The 21,174-nt window shown below is 48.0% G+C and overlaps 1 protein-coding gene across 5 annotated transcripts in view; it reads right to left on the bottom strand.

Annotated features, from left to right (window-relative positions):
• LOC132383156 (liprin-alpha-3-like) overlaps positions 1 to 21,174 on the bottom strand; it is a 259,537-nt gene that overhangs the window by 222,960 nt on the left and 15,403 nt on the right. For 2 of the 5 annotated variants that reach the window (XM_059954012.1, XM_059954013.1), the window contains exon 2: positions 20,182 to 20,511. In XM_059954012.1, coding sequence (XP_059809995.1) covers positions 20,182 to 20,415 — 234 coding nt within the window. In that variant the 5' untranslated portion in view covers positions 20,416 to 20,511. Of the gene's footprint in view, positions 1 to 8,074; positions 8,205 to 10,593; positions 11,790 to 17,433; positions 18,032 to 20,181; positions 20,512 to 21,174 lie in introns of those variants that run through there. The other 3 variants (XM_059954018.1, XM_059954016.1, XM_059954017.1) reach the window with 3 other exon arrangements.

Raw genomic sequence — 21,174 nt, 5'->3', positions numbered from 1 at the left:
AATTCCAAAAATGTTACCTCACAAAAACCTACAGGTGAACTCACTGGCTCCGGGAAGGAGCAGATCTCACTGGCTGGGACCGACCTACTTGTGTACGAGTTCGCTGGGAGATCTGAGTATTAACTAGGCAGAAACTCGTGTCTCTGTACTGCTGGCATTTGGGGCATGAAGAAGAGGCAGGACCGAGAGGCTGCAAGCACGTCAGAACCGCCTGGCTCAATTCCACAGGAACAGAGGTGTGACTGTGAGCAGTCAGCAAGGACGGGGACAGATTGAGAGAGAGTCAGGGTGCAGATTAAACTGATTACGTTGTTCTCAAGAAGGTTGGGCTCTTGCTGTGGAGAGAGGAACAGACAACAGTTCCGGCTGCTGATCCATCATCTGCAGACGTTAATGCTGCTCCCCTCTCCGAGGCAGAATGCTTGCTTTCGGCAGTTTCCCTTCTGGCTTCAGAGTGCTTAAGACAAAAGCGGCTGCAGAAGCTGGGATCTAGAAAGATAGTAGCGCCCTGGAAGAGGCCAAAAGCCTGAGCAGTACCCGAGGTGGCAAAAGGTGCGGGCTGAGGCTGTGTACAGATTCCACGCATGGGCACTGCCCAGGATGGTACAGGAAACAGTGCTGAGCACTTGCAAAAATCACCGGGCTTTGGTTTGATGACTCATTCACAAGAGCCCCATGGCTCCCGCAATTTAACAGATGGCGCAGCGGCAGCTCCGTCAGAATCCCCAGCTCCAGGAGGACGCAGCAAAGGACCGCCGCTGAGAGAGAGCTGCCCTGCCCCAGGCACCACTCTACGGCCGAGTCGGAGCGCCGAAGCCGCTGTTCTTCCAAAGCTCCCCCCGCCCCACAAACCCTCCAATGGCCATCCTCGTTCAGCGCGGCCAAATACCCGACCTTACAGCAGCTTGTGGGATCTTGCTGTGTGCACATTAGCTGCCATGTTTCCAGCACTGCAGCACCTGCAAGGGTTTAGACCCACGCAGCATAGTCAGTGCTGACCGTTAAGCACTCATTGATATACTACATCAGATACTGTCCTCATTTTATTCTTCACACATTTTACCCCTCACCCCTTCGCCAGGGACAACTTACAGTGGGCAATTAAGCTACCCGCTGGTATATCTTTGGAATATGGAAGGAAACAGGATCACCCAGAGGGAAACCCCGTCACAGGGAGAACGTGCAAATTCCACACAGACCGCAGAGCAAGCCGGGGTCACTGGTGCTGTGAGGTAGTGACTCCGCTCGGGTGTAAAACACTTCAAGGGGAGTCAGTAACTAAATGTGAGATTTTTCACCCCCCTTACACCGAGTGCAATGCTGATGATTTACAAAATACCTCTGCTGCTCAGGCTGCAAGCTCACTTTGCTAGCGTTTGACAGGAAACACTTTTACCTCCAGGTTCCATAAGGTATGGGATCAGAATTAAGCCATTTGGCCCACCGAGTCAGCTCCACCATTTCATCACGGCTGATCCATTTTGCCTCTCAGCCCCAGTCTCCTGCCGACTCCCCGTATCCCTTCATGCCCTGACAAATCAAGGATCTATCAACCTCTGCCTTAAATATACATTAAAGACGTGGACTCCACAGCTGCCTGTGGCAAAGAATTCCACAGATTCACTATTTTCTGGCTAAAGAAATTCTTCCTCATCTCCATTCTAAAAGGACACCCCCTCTATTCTGAGGTAATTCTGGTCTTAGACTCTCCCACCATAGGAAACATCCTACCCACATCCATTCTATCAAGGCCTTTCGATATTCAATAGGTATTAATAAGATCACCCCTTATTCTTCTGTATTCTAGTGAATACAGGCCTAGAGCCATCAAACTCTCCTCATATGACAAGCCATTCACTCCTGGTATCATTTTTGTGAACCTCCTTTAAACTCTCTCCAGTTTAAGCACCTCCTTTTTAAGATAAGGGGCCCAAAACTGTTCACAATACTCCAAGTGAGGCCTCACCAGTCCTTTATAAAGCGCCAGCGATACATCCTTGCTTTTCTATTCTAGTCCTCTAAAATGAATGCTAACATTGCATTTGCCTTTCTCACCACAGACTTGACCTGAAAATTAACATTTATGGAGTCCTGCACAAGGACTCTCAAGTCCCTTTGTTACCTCAGATTTTGTATTTTTTTTTCTCCATTTAGAAAATAGTCAACCCTTACATTTCTTCTACCAAAGTGCATGACCATACACTTTCCAACACTGTATTCCATCTGCCATTTCTTTACCCGTTCTCCTAATATGGCCAAATCCTTCTGCAGCCTCCTTACTTTCTCAGAACTACCTGCCCCTCCACCCATCCTGATATCGTCTGCAAACTTTACAATAAAAACTTTGTCATCAATTCCATCATCCAAATTACTGGCATACAACTCAAGAAGGATCAGTCCCAACACAGACCCCTGTGGAACACCACTAGTCACCACTACCAGACAGAAAAGCCTCCCTTCTTTACCCCCACTCTTTGCCTCCTGCTAATTAGCCCCTTCTTTATCCACGCTGGAATCTTTTCCCTGACGTTGACTTTGCCCATCTGATCCCGACACACGGTCAGTGTTCACACTCACTTCCCACCACCCAGTGGTGCAGTGGGTACAGCCATCGCCTCAAGGCAGGAGTGACGCAGGCTCAATCCCGACCTCTGGCGCTATCCGTGCGGAGTTTGCAGGTTCTTCCTGTGACCACGCGGGTTACCCAGTTTCCTTCCTCATCAGCGTTGGTGCTAAGGTTAAAGGCCAGCAAATTGGTTAATTGGCTAGTGTAAATTAACCCATGTGTAGGTGAATAGCAGAACCTGGGGCAGCCAGTGAGTATGTGGAGAATAAAATGGCTGCTTGATGGTTGTCACAGAACTGATAGGCTGAAAGGCCTCTTCCCCTGCTGTAGGAATGTAAGGAATTTAAATTACTTTCACCCCTGCCTCAATAGTCAATGTTGGGAATGGCTGTTCAGCATGTCAGGAGGTGCAGGCGGCACACACTGCAGACGTGGAGTACTGACAGCAGAGGGGAGAGAGCTGGAGGACAACCAACAATTCAACGTTGCTCACGCACGACTGTCAGACACACTCCCTGACGGGCAGAACCAGACTGAGGAGCGAAGGGCCGTGAAGCGGCCTGCAAACGGGCGCCGGTGCTGATTGGGCCATTTCATTCACGAGTGCGGCCACCGGTCAGGTGTCCTGTCGTTATGGTGGAAACAGCACACGGCTCCTGCACAGCAAGAGCCCACAAAATGGAATGTGAAAAAAAAACAGAATAATAAGACATTGGAGCAAGGCTCTCAACCCATCGTGCCTCTGCAGGCTTTGGCTCTTCCACTGCATGTCCACTCGAGTGTGGAGTCTGTCTCCTCTTGCCTTCAGGAAGCACGCTACAGACCCAAGCCCTTTCGCAAGTCATATGCCACGTCGTACGATGTGGGCGATCATGGTCTTTCCTTGGCCATGACTGTTCTTGGCAAAATTTTCTACAGAAATGGTTTGCCATCGCGCTCTTCTGGGCAGTGTCTTTTCAGGATGGGTGACTCCAACCATTATCAATACCCTTCAGAGATTGTCTGCCTGGCGTCAGTGGTCACCGAACCAGGATTTGTGGTGTGCACCAGTTGCTCGAATGACCACCCACCGACTGCTCCCATGGCTTCACGTGACCCTGATTGGAGGGGGAGGGTGTGGGGAGCAATGCAGGTGCTACACCTTGCTCAAGGGTGACCTGCAGGCTAGTGGAGGGAAGGAGCACCTTACACCTCCTTCAGGAGAGACCCAGACCCCCCCCCCATCTGATCACGCATACTTTTTAAAAGATTAAAAAAAAACTTCCATCTCCCCTCTGATCTTTCTTCAGACCACTTGCAATCTAAACTCACTTGGTTTTTGACCCCCTGGGTTAATGTCCGCTCCCTCCAGGATCCTGGTACTTTAATTCTCTCAGCACCCCTCTGTTCCACGAGAACCCAGATGTACCTAATCCTGCCTCAGTTTCTTTGGGGTGGGTGGGTGGGGGGGGGTTAAGATTCGGACCACATCACCAAGCTCAATGCCTGTGGACCTGTGACTTTGAAACGATCACCTGCGAGATCAGGCCTGGAAGTCACCAGCACAGTTTTCCCTCTGCACTGCCTGGATCCCTTACCCCTGTACCCCACGGCCACACTCCAAAATCCCCAGTGCCCTTCCTGCTTCCCCGATAACACGGCTCTTCCCCCCCGCTCCTGCAATTTGCGAGGACGCAGTGAGAGTGGATTTTCCCCAATATCCACCATCACAATTGGCACCGTCAGCTCTCTCCAGCAGCATGTGGCGTGCAGGGCCAAAGAGAGCGACTGTGCGGACAGATTAAACCACTCGGAGCCGTTGCTATAATCAGATCTCCCAGGCTGGGTGACAATCTGCTCCCAGCAGTAATTAGCATCCACGCCAATCAGGAGTCGCCCGCACCACCGGGTGCCAATCAGTGTGGCGGAAAAGGAGGTTTGGTTCGCTCGTGGGATGCAGTCGTCGCCGGCAGCGTCTACAGCCCCTCCCCCAACAGCCCTCGGGGTGGTGACGGCGACATCACCGTTCCAACACGGAACGAGACGTCGATGGAATGGGGCCAATTGCCCCCTTTAGAGGTCCAGAGCGAGCCCACACTGGGGAACATCACAGCACAGTCTGCGCACGTCTTGGCCAATCTCCGCACCGCTCCGAGATCTTTGCTAGATTATTCACAGAATCAATGACATGAACATTGCCAACAAAGTCAGCTTTTAATGCTCCTCTTTCAGTCACCGGTGGCCTCTATCTAAGGAAGATAGTCAAGATTTCATGATAAAAATCAACAAATGCAAGTCTGAGGTAATTTTAGAAAGTACTGGAATATTTAGCCATTACACAAATCTGTGGGGAGGGAATTATCATTTCAGGTTAATAGGAAACGACTGCCTCACGGCCGTCCATCCCCCACTCCATGCGGAGTTTGTATGTCCTCCATGACCACGTGGGCTTCTATTCCACATCTTCCAATGTGCCATCAACCTGTAAATTACCCCGGGGGCTGTCACCCCAGATATAATCAAAGGGACGTCACTGGACGTTCAGGAGAGAGAAAGGTGCAGCAATGCAGGAAACTGAAGTGGGGGCGGGACATGGGACAAAGTGTTTCAGCTCAGAACCAGCAGGTACCCAAAGGGGTGAATGGCCTCCATGTGCATCATCAATATTGCGTGTTTCTCCCTCCGCAGATGCTGCTTGCCCTTCTGAGCACTTTCCACCAATGAAATGACAGGTTTTATCTTAACCCAGGAGTGATGTTATCATCTTTTACCCCCCCCCCCGACTAAAGTATTCTCTATTTGATTTAAACGCCCCCCCGCTGCCAGGAACGGGTAACTGTCTCGGGACTGCTAGAGCCACGGGCGAGGAGCGCTACTGTCTTACCCCCTCACCTCGTCCACTGCTCTAGATTCAAACAGGCAAAGGTCCACAGCAATGGGGGTTGACAGCAGGCTTGTCCGTCATCAGCGGGGGCTCATCTCTCAGGTTCAATCCTACTTCTGATGCTGTCTGTGCACGTTCTCCCTGTGATTGCTATGGTTTCCCCAAAGTGCCCTGCTTTCCTCCCACATCCCAAAGACTTGCGTCTGTTTTGAAAAACATAGAGATACAGTGCAGAATTGGTCCTTCTGCACCTTTGAACTGTGCTGCCCAGCAACCCCCGATTTAACCCCAGCCTAATCGAAGGACCATTTGCAGTGACCAATTAACCCACTGACCAGTAGGTCCTTGGACTGTGGGAGGAAGCGAGAGCACAGGGAGAACATACAGAATTGTACTACAGATTCTGACGTCCTGAGCTCTACGATTGCCTTGCTAACCGCTGCACTACAGTGGGGTGATAAGTTAATTCCCCCCCCCCCCGTAAAGTGCAATAGGGCGCAAAAAGATTTTAAAATCGCCAGTGAGATTGCTCTGCTATGGAGAAGGGAGACTGCCTTTTCTAAGGGGTCGTGAGATTGCTCTGCTTCGGAGAGGGAGAACGTTGCCCAGGCTTCCTGTGTTTTGGATGTGGACTTAGACTGTGGATTCCACCCACCCCCCCATTCTGCATTTTCTGCCCTATCATTCTCATCTTTTGTGCGCAGGGAAGGGAGATGTGGGGGGGGGGGGGGTCGACATTCCTGTTCTGCTCATTCTTCTTTTGCGCAGCGAGGGAGGGATTTGGGAGTTGATTATCATGCTGCTGTTCTTTTCTTTCTTGGTTTTGTGGCTACCTGGAGAAGAATTTCACAGTTGTATACTTTGATAACAAATGAACCTTTGAAATATGAAAACAACCATGCCCTGTTAAAAGTTTCCTTCCCCCAGACAGTTAATCTGATCAACCATTCTATCACCCCCATCACTGCACTGCAAACACTTCAGACCATTTTTTAACAATCCTGCTTACATTGTAAGTACATGCTGGTGTTAATGTATTTATGCACATTTTATTCAACTTCTGTACTTTAACCTCTTATTTTTATATAATTTGTTATTCTTTATAACTGCTGAATGTTGTTTTTGTTGCATGTTGTGGCAAATTCCTAATACATGTAAATTTATAAAATCACATAACACTAGAGCTCAGAAACAGGCCATTCAGCCCACTTAGTTGATGCCAAACTAGTATTCTGTCTAGTCCAATGGACCTGCTCCCAGACCTCCATTCCCCTCCCATTCTATCCATATTTCTCCCAGATGTTCAAATCGAACCCACATCCACCACCTCCACTGACAACTTGTTCCTCACTCTCACTGAGTGAAATTCACTCAGACTCACTCTCTTCTGAGTGAATTCCACGGCCCCCCCCCCAACCCAATGTTCATCTGAAACATTTCCGCTTTCACCCTTAACCCATAACTTCTAATTCTGGTCTGGCACAAACTCAGTGGAAAAACCTACTGGCATTTCTTATACCCCCTCATAATTTTGTATACGGTGATCCTACAGGTTGCCTTCTGTGTAGATCGGTGGTGGAATCTGTGGTGAGTGGAGTGAGGGATGATTATATAGGATTATTACAAGCAGGTGTTCGATGGCAGGCTGAACTCTGTGGCTCAAAGAGGCCTGGGGCCTGCTGAATGGTGTGGCTCTTTCAGAATGACTCCTCACACTCCTGCACAACGTGCACCCTTTTTTTTTAGGAACCTAAATCCCGAGCCTGAACAGACAGAAAGTTGGCTTATGTCCACGAATACCAATTTTAATTTGAAAGGCACAACAGTTTTGAAAGAGGCCGTGGGGCCTGGTTTGTTGCCAGGTAGAAGGAAAATAGCTGACATTATGGAGAGTTCGTCAACATGAAGACGTCATCAAAAACACCGACAACTCAACTTCAAGTTGAAGCAAGTTGTTCTCGTCTTGAATAGATGAGTAGTGAGGTTATGCTGAAGGACAATGTGGAACCAAACCCACTTTGACGTATAGACCTGTGTCGGGGAAAGGTTGCAAGGATAATGTCCTGAATTCAAATTCCAGCTCCAAAGGAAAGAGCTGGATAAACTTTGGGAGCAATGAATCTGGAAGCATCAACACTCCCCAGGCAACTACAGGCATGCTCTCTTCCCTCTCTCACAATCCCAGCGGAACAGGATTCCCCAGGGCAGTGTGGCCCTTCCCGGGCACTGCACATCCCCAAAGGATAATTTACTATCAAAGCATGTATCCCTATACAACTCCGAAATCTGTCTTCTCCAGGTTGCCACGAAACAAAGAAAAAACATGAAAGTCTTTCAGATAGAAACATCAAACCCACACTTCCCCTGCACAGAAAAAGAATGACATCACAACCATTGACACCCAAAAGGCCCCTTGCCAGCACAAAAAGAAATTGACAAAATATCATCCTCCAAACACCCTCCCCTCACACAACAAAACTGAAAAGGAACAGGCAATAAAAAAAAAACATAAAAACCACAGGTCTGTAAAAATCCACATTCTATAAATGCAGAAACATGATACCATCCTACGATATCACAGACATTCATCAAAAGTGAGGCCTTCCCGCCTGCCACAGAGAGCCTCACAACGATAGGCCACTCACAGGTTCCTTATCTGGCAGCGATCGAAAGGAACGCAGTCGGCGCTGGAAGTCTCGGCCGCCTTACACATTCACCTCAGTGTCTCAATCTCCCTCATCACAGCTCAGGTGGATAAGGATCAACCAAGGGGACCTATTTTGGACAGGAAACGACAGAACTTGACCATTTTACTTCCTTACTGTGCAGGATGTGGACTTCGCTGACAGGACCAGTGTTTAATGCCTGGACGCAACTGCCCCTTGAGAAGGCAGTAAGAATCGAGAGGTGAGGTTATTGAAGAAGGCATTGTGGGGGGGGAAAAAATCAAATACAGTCCAAACCGGGTGAAGGTGGCAAATTTTCTTCAATCCTACACTACAGTAGGGGTTGAAAGGCTAGTTATTAGAGTGCTATTACAGCTTCCTCCCACGTTACAAAAGATGTGGGACCAGCAACGGTTATGGGCTGGCCCCCTAGCACAATCCTTGCTAACACATTTCACGGTATGGTTTGATGTATGAATGACAATAAAGCAGACATCTAAATCTTTACTAGTGAATTAGAACAACCGGGTGGAGTTTGTAATGAGCTCTGTTAAAATTACTCGGAATTATGGAATTCAAATTCCACAGATTTTGTGATCAACTGTTTGGATAGGCAGTGCAAGCTGGGTGACTTCAGCAGGGTTAGCAGAGGGCAAGTGGGCGGCAATGGTTCCTGGGACAATGCGATACATTCTCTCCTAGGAGAATTGGAAAAGACAGATTCACTTTCAATATGGTAAAGGGGAAAGATTTAGATGCAGTCTTCAAATGTGAGCTGAACAAGGACCCAATCCCCCTTGGCAAAGTGGATTCATAGAAAAGGCCCTTTGGCCCCACATAGCACCAACCTATCTGCTATCCCAACGATCTGCATCCGGACCAAAACCCTCCATACCCCCTCCCTCAGCACCTATCCAAACTTCTCTTGGGTGGGCATCCTGGTCAGCCTGGAGCAGCTGGATCGAGGGTTTATACCGCTTGTTAGCTGCAGGAGGGGGAAAATGGAGGGATTCCCCCGTATCAACAGTGGGATGGGGAAAACTCTGCCTGGAAGAGCAGTAGAGGCACCAACCAGCATGTGGCACAAAGCACCTGAACAGAAGTCACCTACTGGGGCTGCAGCTCTGCTTCCACCTAGCCCAGACACGATGGGCCAAACGACCTCCTCATATACTGCAAATTTCAATGGCTGTTAAATTAGCCCAAATTGATTTCACACTTGTTTCCACAGCCTCAGAAGCACATCACACATGCTTTATTGCCTGGTCCCACAGCAACAGAGTGTGGACTGGATAGATGGACTATCACGTCTGTCTCACACCTTTGCCCCAACTTCCCACTGCTCCTGTGAGCTCTCTAGACAAAAACCTTTCCTGCCTGGATCCCTCCCAGTCATCTCAAAAATGGAGCTTCTCCTCCCAGTCACCAACCTGAACCATTGACAATCTACCGGATGAACTCAGTGAGTCAATCAGCCTCTGCGGGAAGAGAGGAGCCGTCAACGTTTCAGACCAAAACCCCATGCCAGGGAACCTGAACATTCCTTCTCCACTGAGATGTTGTGGGGCAGCAGGACTCGGCCGCTGAGGGGGGGAAAAAATGTCCTGAATGTCCTGGGTATTCCTTGAAACTTTCAAAACAGGATCCAATTCCACGACAGGATCTCCAACTAGAGGGCTCACTTTGAGAGCCTGGTGTCAACTAGGCGTGTCCTGATGTCCCAGTGAAGGGTATGGTCCAAAATATCAGCTGTTTATTCCTCCCCACAGATCGTGCCTGACTTGCTGAGCTCCTCCAGCATTACGTTGTCAGCCCAGCAAGTGGGTTGGGAGATCCTGCCAGTGATAAGGAGATACCACCACATCCACATCCTGAGACATATTTGTCCATGTTCTCTGAAATTGGAGTCAACCATGTCTGATACACCATAAACTTTCTAGTTATGTTTGAAGCTTTGATCTAGAGCTTTCTCATAGTTGCATACAACCATTTGGCCCATTAGGTGCATGCCAGCTCTCAGAACCTTCCTCACAATCACATTCCCCGATTTCCCTGGTAACATGTTCCTCCAATCCCGCAATCAAACTCCTCCTACGAGTGCTGTGGCTCACTTACACACTAGTCACAGTCAACAACGCCCCATAACGGCACGTCTTTGGGATGTGGGAGGAAAACGGAGGAGCTGGGGGTGGGGTGGGGGATTCCTGGGGGCCATCACAGGGAGAATATGACCTCCTGAGCATCAGCTGCTTCTCCGCAGGCACTTCATCTACATCAGCCTCATCCAGCGGAGGCTCCTGAGACTTGAGAGTTGGCCATGGCTTCCGGCCTACTTGTGGGCCTCTCTCATTGGAGGATGGTTTAGTAAGCAGAGGCATGCCAGTGGAGGAACCTTCCAGATGTTGAGTGCACGGCCCACCCACTCCTGTTTCAGGGAACAAGTCCTGGATGAGTAGCCAGCCCACCATCAACCACATCTCTACCCCAATCCTACTTACCTGCACTCAGTCCAGAGCCTGGGGCTCAGGTATTCGTCTAGGTGCCAAAACGCAGTGGGTACCTGCCTCCACAGGCAGTGTGTTCCAATACAGATCACCGTCAGGGAAAAAGATGTTCTTCCCCTGAACACGCTTGTTGGTAAGTGTAGTCTGTGTACCGCACGTAGAGAACGGAGACTGCAATGACTGGTTCTGGGAGGTGGAGATGAGGAACCAGTCTCCCCGTGTCCTCCGGGTGTGCCCCATTGCAGCAGGAAACTCAATGGAGGAGAGTTGTAACATCGCTGTGAGAAGTCTTGGACAATTCCTCGGCTTACGGTGCAGCCTCGCTCAGCCTACACAGAGACTGAGTCAGCCACGGACGCCCTGGCAAGTTGGTCACAACTTGTACGCCCTCACGCACCAAAGGCGAGTTTCTGCAGGCAGCTATCTGTGAGGAGTACGTGCCACGCTCCCTCTTAATTGGTGGAGTTAAAGGTTTTTGCAGAATGAAAATGAGGATTGTTCTTCTCCTGCGGTTTCTCCCAGTGGTGAAGATCATGTCTGTCTGTTTCCAAATGCACTGAATCCACACTGCAGTGTTGTGAGTGACCACGGCAAGCCAGCAGTTACAGAGTCTGCAGCTGAGACCCCCCCTGGGGTCGCCAGAATCCAGTTCATCTTCTTGACCTCACACACCCTCATTATCTCTGACAAAGGAAACGAGCTGAAAATGATTCTGATCGCAGCAGCCGAGAGCCCCTGGCGCATCCTCCTTGTACCAGACACAGAAAGGAGGGTTACCACTTCGTTACTAAAGCCCCTGCCCGCAACGTCCCGGTCTGTTGCTGTCAGAAGAGCCAGATCATTCGCTGTGGCCAGGTTAAACTCCACCCATAGCTGCGACTGACCTATATCCACTAGTACCCTTTGCCAGTCTTCTAAACAACCCACAACACCACCACTCCTTGTATCATCTGCAAGCTTACTAACCCATCTACATTTTCATCCAGGTTATACACAAACAGCAGAGGTTCCAGTATGGATCTCACAGGTCTTGACAACACTGAAGAACTAACACACATTGCTCTCAAAAGAGCTGCTGGATCTCCAACAGCATCTGAAGCTCTCTACATTTCAAATAGTTCTCATGAATAATAGTTATCCACTGTCGCAGCAAGTCCAGGATTTCCACTCTCAAAGCGACTTCCTAGCTCTGAATATTTTTTTATTCCCACCTCGCTGAGGCTCACTTCATTGTGCATTTTCACTAAAAACCAGTCAATAAAGGTTTAAAAGAGTCAAAAAGAGGCCCGATCTCATTGCAGAAATTCCTGCACTTTCATCCTGCGTGTGATGTTAACTACACACGAACATGTGGGTGCTGTGGCAAGCAACAAGCAGAAGGAAATCTGCTCTTTCATCCAGGATCAAGATCAGAACTCTGCCAAGAGCCCGACACAGCCAGGGGCTTCAGTTTACACACAGGATCTCAATTAGCGGCTTCTAACTATCAAAAACCTGCCACAAAGTACTGTGAAGTACTCCACAGTTCATTGAGATATCGTGTACAAATTCACCCTGAGTGAGCAGCTTCAGTGAACAACTACTATTGACAGGATTACGTCTGTCTTTGACTGGCACTGATGTGATTTTCAAAGTCTTGGGTTGTCTCAGGCCACCGGATGAGGCTCTCCAGCGTGACGGCCCGTGCTTGCCCTTTGAGGTACTCCAGCCAATGGCTGGCCTGTTCATCCAGAAAGTTCAATTCAACCACAAACCTGCTCTCTGTCCAAAATGACACCCATCATCCACACCCTTCCCCATCCCCGTGTACCTCCGTCTCACATCTTCTTGTTCCTATAGCCATTCCCACACTCCGCACCTCAGATCCCTTCCAGTCACCACCCTCAGTAATCAAGCCCCTCCTGGACCCTCAACACCAGTGCCTCAAATCCCTCCCAACACTCAACCCCACACCCCAGTTAAATATCTGGAATTCTGGCTCTTTAAGTAACTCTCTACTACTGGCAGCCAAGACCCGACACTCCCAACGTCCTTCCCGAAATCTCCCAGACACACCTTTCACAACCTCTCTGGCCCTGGGTCCCCGTATGTCCTCCTATGGTTTGCATTCAGATAACAATGATATGGGTTGGGATGTTCAATTACATCAAAGGCAGATGTGAGGAGAGGCTGTTGATAGGCTGAAACTGCAGTCAACAGGATGAATTGCAACGTAAAAGGCAAGCAAAATCGAAAAGGGTGAATACAGGAAGGTGTTATAGCTGAATGCCCGAGTCTTAGAATTAGAGTGAACTCATTTAAAACAGAGATGAAGAGAAATTTTTTTAGCCAGAGGGTCGTGGATTTATGGAATTCGTTGCCACATACAGGTGTGGAGGCCCGATCATTGAGAGTTTTGAGGAGGAGATTGATAGGTATCTAATTAGTCAGGGTATCAAGGGATAAGGGGAAAAAGCCAGAAATTGGAACTAAATGGGAGAATAGTTTAGCTCAGGGTGGAGTGGCGGAGCAGACTCGATGGGCCGAATGGCCTACTTCTCCTTTGTCTTGTGATCTTGTGTGATAAAGAATAAGCACAGTTGCAGATTGGCAGGTTTGATGTTGTAGGCATCACTGTATCATGGCTGAAAGAAGATTATAAGTGAGAGCTTCATGTCCAAGAATACAAGGAGATAGAAAATGAATGGCATAAGGGTAATGTTACAATATTCATGGGGGATTTCAAGATGCAGGTAGATAGGGAAAAAAAAAATCAGCTTGGTGCTGATTACAGGAGGATCAATTTCTCTGCAAGATGGCTTTTTAGAGCAGCTTGTGGTTGAGCCTATTAGGGGATCAACTATTCTGGACTGGGTCAACATGTACAAACAAGCTGGATGAACTCAGCAGGTCGGGCAGCATCCGTTGATCAACGTTTAGGGCCCAGACCCTTCGTCAGGATTGACGACCCGAAACGCTGACTGCTCATTTCCACGGATGCTGCCCGACCTGCTGAGTTCATCCAGCTTGTTTGTACGTGTTGATTGGACCACAGCATCTACAGGGTACTTTGTGTTTACTATTCTGGATTGGGTGTTGTGCAATGAACCAGAATTGATTAGAGAGCTTAAGGTAAAAGAACCTTCGGGGAAAGTGATCTTAATATGAATGAATTCACCCTGAAATTTGAGAAGGAAAAGCTAAGACTAGATGTGTCAGTATTACAGAGGAGTAAAGGGAATTACAGAGGCATGAAGGAGGAATTGGCCAGCATTGCTTGGAAAAGAACACTGGCAGGGATGATGGCAGAGCAGCAATGGCTGGAATTTCTGGAAGCAATTTGGATGGCACGGGATATATACATCCCAAATAGGAAGAAGTATTCCAAAGGAAAGATGACACAAGAGAAGTCAAAGCCAACATAAAAGCCAAAGAGAGGGCATATAATTGAGCACAAATTAGTGGGAATGTTAGAGGATTGGGAAGCATTTCAAAACCAACAGAAAGCAACTGAAAAGTTATTGAGGTAAAGATAGAATACGAAAAGTAAGCCAGCCAGTAATATTAAAGAGGATACCAAAAGTTTCTGAAGATACACAAAGTGTAAAAGGGGTGAGTGGATATTAAATCACTGGAAAACAGTACTGTAGAGGTAGTAATGGGGGATGAACTAACCAAGTATTTTGCATCCACTGGCAGTATGGGGGAAGTTCCAGGTGTCAGGAGTCACAGAACACAGAAATGATGGATGAACTTAATAAGTATTTTGCATCAGTTTTCACTGTGGAGAACACTAGCTGTCTGCCAAAAATTCGAGAGTGTCGGGGGCAGAAGAGAGTCCAGTTGCTATTGCTAGGGAGAAGGTGCTTGGGACACTGAAAAGGTCTAAAGGCAGAAAAGTCACCTGGATCAAATGGACTTCACCCCAGGCTTTTGAAAGAGCTAGCTGAAGAGATTGTGGAAACATTAGTAATGATCATTCAAGAATGATCTTCTAAGCTTGTTGGTGACACCACGGTCATTGGCCTAACCAAAGGTGGAGACGAATCAGCACATTGGAAGGAGATTGAAAATATGGCTGAGTGGTGCCACAATAACGTCAGCAAGACCAAAGACCTGCTTATTGACTTCAGGAGGAAGAAACCAGAGGTCCATAAGCCAGTCCTCATCAGGTAGAGGAGCCTCAGGACTCAAACCACCAGGGGCAAAAATAGTTATTACCCCTCAGCCGTCAGGCTCTTGAACCAGTGGGGATAACTTCATTCAACTTCACTTGAGCTGCCCCACAACCCATGAACTCTTCACCTCATGTTCTTGATATTACTTTCTTCCTCTTTTGCATTTGCGGTTTGTCACCCCTTGCATTTGCACAGTTTGCATGACCTGTTGGCCGTCGTCTTTCATTGATTCCATTATGGTCCTTGGATTTACTGAGCATTTCCGTAAGAAAACAAATCTCAGAGTTGTATAAGGTGACACATGAAGTTTGATAATAAATTATAGATCCTGCCGTGGTTCCAGAGGGCTGGATAATTGCAAATATCACTCCACTCTACAAGAAGGGAAGGAGGCAGAAGAAAGGAAATTATAGGCCAGTTAGCCTGACTTCAGTGGTTGGAAAGATGCTGAGGTCCATTATTAAGAATGACCTTTCAGGGTACTTGGAGACACATAATATAGTAAGCATATTTTGCCTGACAAATCTGTTGGAATTCTTTGAGGAAATAACAAGCAGGATGGACAATGGAGAATCAGTGGATGTTCTTCATTTGGACTTTCAGAAGACCTTTAACAAGACATTCCACACACCCACCAATTTGTGGAAAAAAAAACAACTTACTTTGACATCCCCTCCAATCACCTTAAAATTATACTCCTTTGTGTTAGCCACTTCTTCCAAGGGAAAAAGTCAGACTGTCCACTCGATCTACGCCTTTTATCATCGTCTACACCTTTGTTAAGTCACCTCTTATACTCCTTTGCTCCAAAGAGAAAAGCTCTGCCTTCCTCAACTATCCTCGTACGAATTGCCCTCTAACCCTCCTCAGGGTAACGAGAGGCTAAAATGGGGTTAGTGTAGTACTCAGTACTTAACACAACTCAGAGGGCTGGAGGTCCTGTTTCTACCATATTCCGACCTTTCTGACCGAACCTTTTATCCCTGATTCTATCCAAAAGTAACGATTGCAGCCTTGAATATCCTATCGATAGGGGACCCAGTCCTCTCTGGACAGAATGCAAGGTTTTACAATCCCAAGAGGAAAATGTAATCTTAATCACCAGTTCTGGATCACACCAACCCCTCCTCCCCCCCAGCGCTGATCCTTCTAAGTTGCGTTGGTGCACGGCCACACAGCAACTGAAATGCTCCCGTGCAAGTAGCCTTTATGCCGCGCTGATGGAATTTCCTTTGGTAGAATTTTAATTGAAAGTTCCACGCAATTATTCCTGCTCAGAGTAAAGGTTGCTCGACAGAGCTGTAACATAACATATTCGAGGGGACGTTGCCCCCGAACAGGGAAGAGGCTCCTACCCTCTCAGGACGCCTCCCTGTCAACCAGTTGACCTCCCATTCCTTGCAGTTGGGAGAACACAGTCCACTCTCCTCGATCGCTCCACAGGACAATCCCGAAGTCAAAACAAGGACAGAGAAAGTGGCAGGAAGCTGGGCAACAGCTTGTTGCAGAGACTCTCAGCTGGCTGGATGCCATTTCACCAAGACAATTCCACTTCGAGATAGAGCTTGTTCAAACTGCGCGGGATTATGATGGGAGAAAGAGATACAAGAACCAAACTGCAACAGCTGTAACCAGATCCAGATGTGCCAGGCCCACACCTGTGCAGACTTCGAGAAGGCACCCCCAAATGACAAACCGATTGAGCCGTCGTTGCCAAATCAAACACTTGCACGTCAGGATCCCTGCTTTAATATGCATAGCCTCACAGCCGTCACTACATTAAAATCCATCTGCCATTTCTTAACCCATCTGCTGAACTAATCCATTCTTAATCCTTGCACCTTCGTCCTCCTCCAGCCCCTGCAACCTGCAGTCACTGCCTCATTTCAGCCTCGATTCCCAGCCACTCCACCAACCAGAGACAATGCCCCACACCCTGGCCTCTGGTTCCACCGACACCCCCAACCTCCAATTCCCTCTCTGAGAGCAGGGGTCCCCGAACTTTTTTTCTACCATTAACCGAGGGGTCTGCGGAGCGCAGGTTGGGAACCCGTGCCCTGGGGGTTATACAGGCCCTTCAGCCCAGTACAATGTTGCTGACCATCCACACGATACTATTGGCCAGCCCTTGGCCAATTGTCACCTCTGCCTTGGCAATTCAAATTCTTGTCCAGATGATTCTTAAATGTTGAATTATTTCCCCCCCCCCCACTTCTAAAAACTTCAGAACTATCTTTCTGAATGTGGAGACGATGTTTGCTCCTCTCCGTCGGTGTTGCCTGACTGAGTTCCTTCAGCGGCTTGTGCGCGATACCACTCTGATCAGGCTTTTCTTGTTGCCTTGACGGGCACCGTAGAAACGAGCTGTACCAATAATCTTCCTTAAAGCACATTCTCTTCTTTCCTTCCAGCCCTGAACATTATTTTTGCCTTCTCAATGCATTTACCAACTTCTGTTTTCAAAGTCAAAAGGAACTTGATTATCAAAGTACTTGCACTCAACGGCCTCTCTGTTAGATACAGGAGGCAGCTAATAACGTGGCCACTGAGTGTACATTTCTCATCTTCTGCTGCTGCAGCCCGTCCACTTCAAGCCTCAACACGGTGTACATACTCAGAGATGCTCTTCTGTGCACCACTGTTGGAATGCATTGTTCCCATAATTGCTGTCACCTACCTGTCAGCTTGAACCAGTCTGGTCATTCTCCACCGACCCCTCTCATTAGCAAGAAGCTTTCACTCACGAAACGGCTGCTGACTGGAGGCTTTTATTTTAATCGCTCCGTTCTCTGTAAACTCTTGAGACTGTTGTGCATGTGAAAATCCCAGGAGATGCAAAATACTCTGACCAAATACTCTGCCTGGCAATCGTTCCACGGCCAAAGTCACTTAGTTCACGTTTCTTCCCTATTCTGATATTTGGTCTGAACTACAACCAAATCTCTTGACCAAATCTGCACGCCTTTATGCATTGAGTTGCTGTCGTACAATTGGCTGATCAGATATTTGCGTTAAAGGGCAGGTGTCCGCTATAAAGTGGCCACTGAGTGCACGTCACCATATACCACCTTGAGATTCTTTTTCTTGCAGGAATTTATGGGGAAACTTCCTTTCTGAAAGTTGCTGCTTCCACTTTGACACCAGTTTGGTGCCCAATTCTTTAACAGTCAATTTCCACCGAGGATCACTTGACTTGCTGACTCTGCACTCCTGACTACGGAGCCAGATTCTGACCCAATTCCGTCTGCAGGCGATAGTCGGCCATATCCCAAATAACGATGAGCCGGAGTACAGGAAGGAGACGGAGTCGAATGGTGGTAGTCATGGCAACAACCCTCTCCTCAATGCTAACAAAATAAATGAGTTGATCATTGACTTCAGGAATGCTCCTGTCTACGTCAGCAGTGTTGAGAGGGTTCGGTGCTTCAAGTTCCTGGGAGTCCAGGTCCATTCATGCAGATGCCACTCCCAAGAAAGCTCCCCTACACCTCTACTTCCTCAGGAGGTTAAAAAAATATCTGACACATCCCTGTTCACCCTTACCAATTTTTTTTGAAAAAGGTATGTACCCTAGTTGCATCACAACTTGATAATGGCAACTGTGCTGCACGTAACCATGACCATACATCACAGAAATTAGCCTCCCCTGCAAGGGTACTTCTTGCTGCCTCGGTAGAGCAGCCAGAAAAATCAAAGGCCCCACCCACATTCTCACTTCTTCCCCCTCGCATTGGGCAGAAGATACAGAAGCCTGAAGGCACACACCAAGAGGCTCCAAGATGGCTTCTATCCACACACACACACAAAAAAAACCGGAGGAACTCAACAGGTCAACAGTATCTACGATGGGAGACGCTTCATCAGGAATGGAAAATAACGGAGAAGAAGCCAAATTAAAGGGGTAGAGGGAGAGAGGGGATGGAATAGTAATACAGGGTCAGTCTAAAGGAGATTCACCAAGCTAATTCCTGGCATGACAGGGCTGTCCTGTCAAGAGAGGCTAGGCCATTTGGGTCTGTTTTCCTTTAAGTTTAGAAGAACGAGTGGTGATCTTATTCAAGCGTACAAGATACTAAGATGGAAAGGGAGACTGACTGAACAGATATTGTGATATTTTCACTAGTGTCTGAATCAGTACTGTGGAAAAGCAGTTACGGGCAATGTTCTCTCTTACTTGTACTGACCAGTGTGTGCAAAAATCTTGTCCTGTTCAATTTTTATCCCAGTGACATGTGTGCACTGAATTTTTATATATATATATAGATAGAGGTATTCATTTTAACAGCTGGCAAAACACTGTCAATCAGAACTTTGATCTCTGGATTTGATTGTTCTCGCTCTCATTTATCTGCACTCTCACAAAACGCACGTAGCAGGCCTTTAGCGGGTAATGAAGGTTTTTCTCACTGGAGCTTTTGTGATTTGCTTTCTAAATGACGCTTTAAAAAGTCAAGTTTCCAAATATCACTCCACTTCAAACAACAACACACACAAAATGCTGGTGGGACGCAGCAGGCCAGGCAGCATCTACAAGGAGAAGCACTGGTAATGTTTCGGGCCATGACCCTTCGTCAAGGGTCTGGGCCCGAAATGTCGACAGTGCTTCTCCCTATAGATGCTGCCTGGCCTGCTGCGTCCCACCAGCATTTTGTGTGTGTTGTTGTTTGAATTTCCAGCATCTGCAGATTTCCTCATGATCACTCCACTTCATCCCACTTGCAAATTCTCTAGCAACTTTTGCACCGTGACAATATATGCAGGTAACACCAGTTTCTGTATTGTACACAAATGTTTCTCGCAGCTGCACATTCCTGACCTCACGAGCTTTCGGTGCAAGAGCTTCCACATTTCATTAAGCCATTCCGCTTTAAATGAACTAGCAGTTCTTTTGTGCTTCACGCCCTTTGCTTCTTTGGAATTCAACGTAGTGAATCAATCATTTTTTTTTCAATAAAAACAGAATAAATAAGCCAGCTCTAAAATCTGCAAACAAATCGTCACAAACTCCATGTTGTCAACACTGTCTGCATCAGAAACTGGAAAAGGAAACGTGATTGTTGACGATTGTGAAATATACTTAACATGCCAATGAGGTAGAGGGCGACAACCTTTTCTGCACCGTCTAAGATCCTTTGTGCACCAGTAACAAAAGGTGTGAGCGCATGTACCCTCGTACATCTTAGAGAGAGCGAGCTTTGGTCACAGGATAAGGGGCTGGTCATTTAAGATTGAGATGCGCAGAAACTTCTCGTCTCAGAGTGAAGGAAATCTTGAATTATCTGCCCGTGGGAGTGGTGGTGTCCTGATTATTTAATGTGGAGGTGGATAAATCTTTGAAATGTGGAGAAATAGATGGTTGAGGAGCAAGCACGCCTCAACAAAGGTCAGCCCTGGTAAGGTTTGTGTCAAGTTGCTAATGTCCTACCTGGGGCAAGGCGATGCTGAGCTGCCTCTGCAGAGACTCCTTTTCGTGGCCCAGCTCGCGCAGACGGAGCTGAGCACCAGACAAGCTCTCCTGGGTTTCTCTCAGACTTTCCAGCAGGCGCTCACGCTCGTTCAGCATGTTCACCATCAGCTGCTCGAAGTTGGCGTCGTCCGACCCATACTGGGAGCCCCGGCGATTGTCCTCGTTTATGGTGGGCATCACCTCGCACATCATCTTGTCCCAGTTAGACCATTGGAAACCTCGAGAGACAGCAGGACGGCGACCGGTAGCAGGAGGCTCGCAGGCAGCTCCTCAGGTCAAGACGGTGGGCTGCAGACAGAGGCAACGGGAAATTAGAGCCTTGCAGTTAACACAACCGGCCCACCCACAGCTCTGCCATGAGCAATACAGGTGACTGCCCACTTGGCCACAGAACAATACAGCATAGATATCAGCCCTTCAGCCCATCTAGTCCATGTTAACTATGGCGTTAACCCAGCTAGTCCTAACTTTCTACATTTGACCCATATCCCTCTAAGCCTCTCTCCTCCAAGTACTGTACTTGTCTAACTGCTTCTTAAATGATACTATTGTGCCTGCCCCAACCACTTCCTCTGGCAGCTCATTTCCATATACTCACCTCCCTCTGCATGTAAAAAGTTGTACCTCAGGCCCCTTTTCAATTTTTCCACTCTCACCCCAAGCACATGTACCCCTAGTTTAGATTCTCCTACCTTAGGGAAAAGATAGTTACCACAAACAAGAGAAAATCTGGATCTCCCAGTGGCCACCCATCTTAATTCCACTTCCCATTCTGATACGTCCATCCACGACCTCCTCCACTGTCGGGATGAGGCCACACGGAGGTTGGAGGGACAACACCTTATTCCGCTTGGGGAGCCTCCAACCTGGCGGCATGAACATCGATTTCTCTAACCTCCAGTAATGACCCCCAACCTCCCCCCCGCTCCACTTCTCATCCCCCTTTCCTTC

The sequence above is a fragment of the Hypanus sabinus genome, chromosome 29, assembly GCF_030144855.1.
Source record: "Hypanus sabinus isolate sHypSab1 chromosome 29, sHypSab1.hap1, whole genome shotgun sequence".
NCBI classification, from domain to species: Eukaryota; Metazoa; Chordata; class Chondrichthyes; order Myliobatiformes; family Dasyatidae; genus Hypanus; species Hypanus sabinus.
Note: the sequence above shows the minus strand (reverse complement) of the source record. Positions and strands in the feature narration are given on the sequence as shown.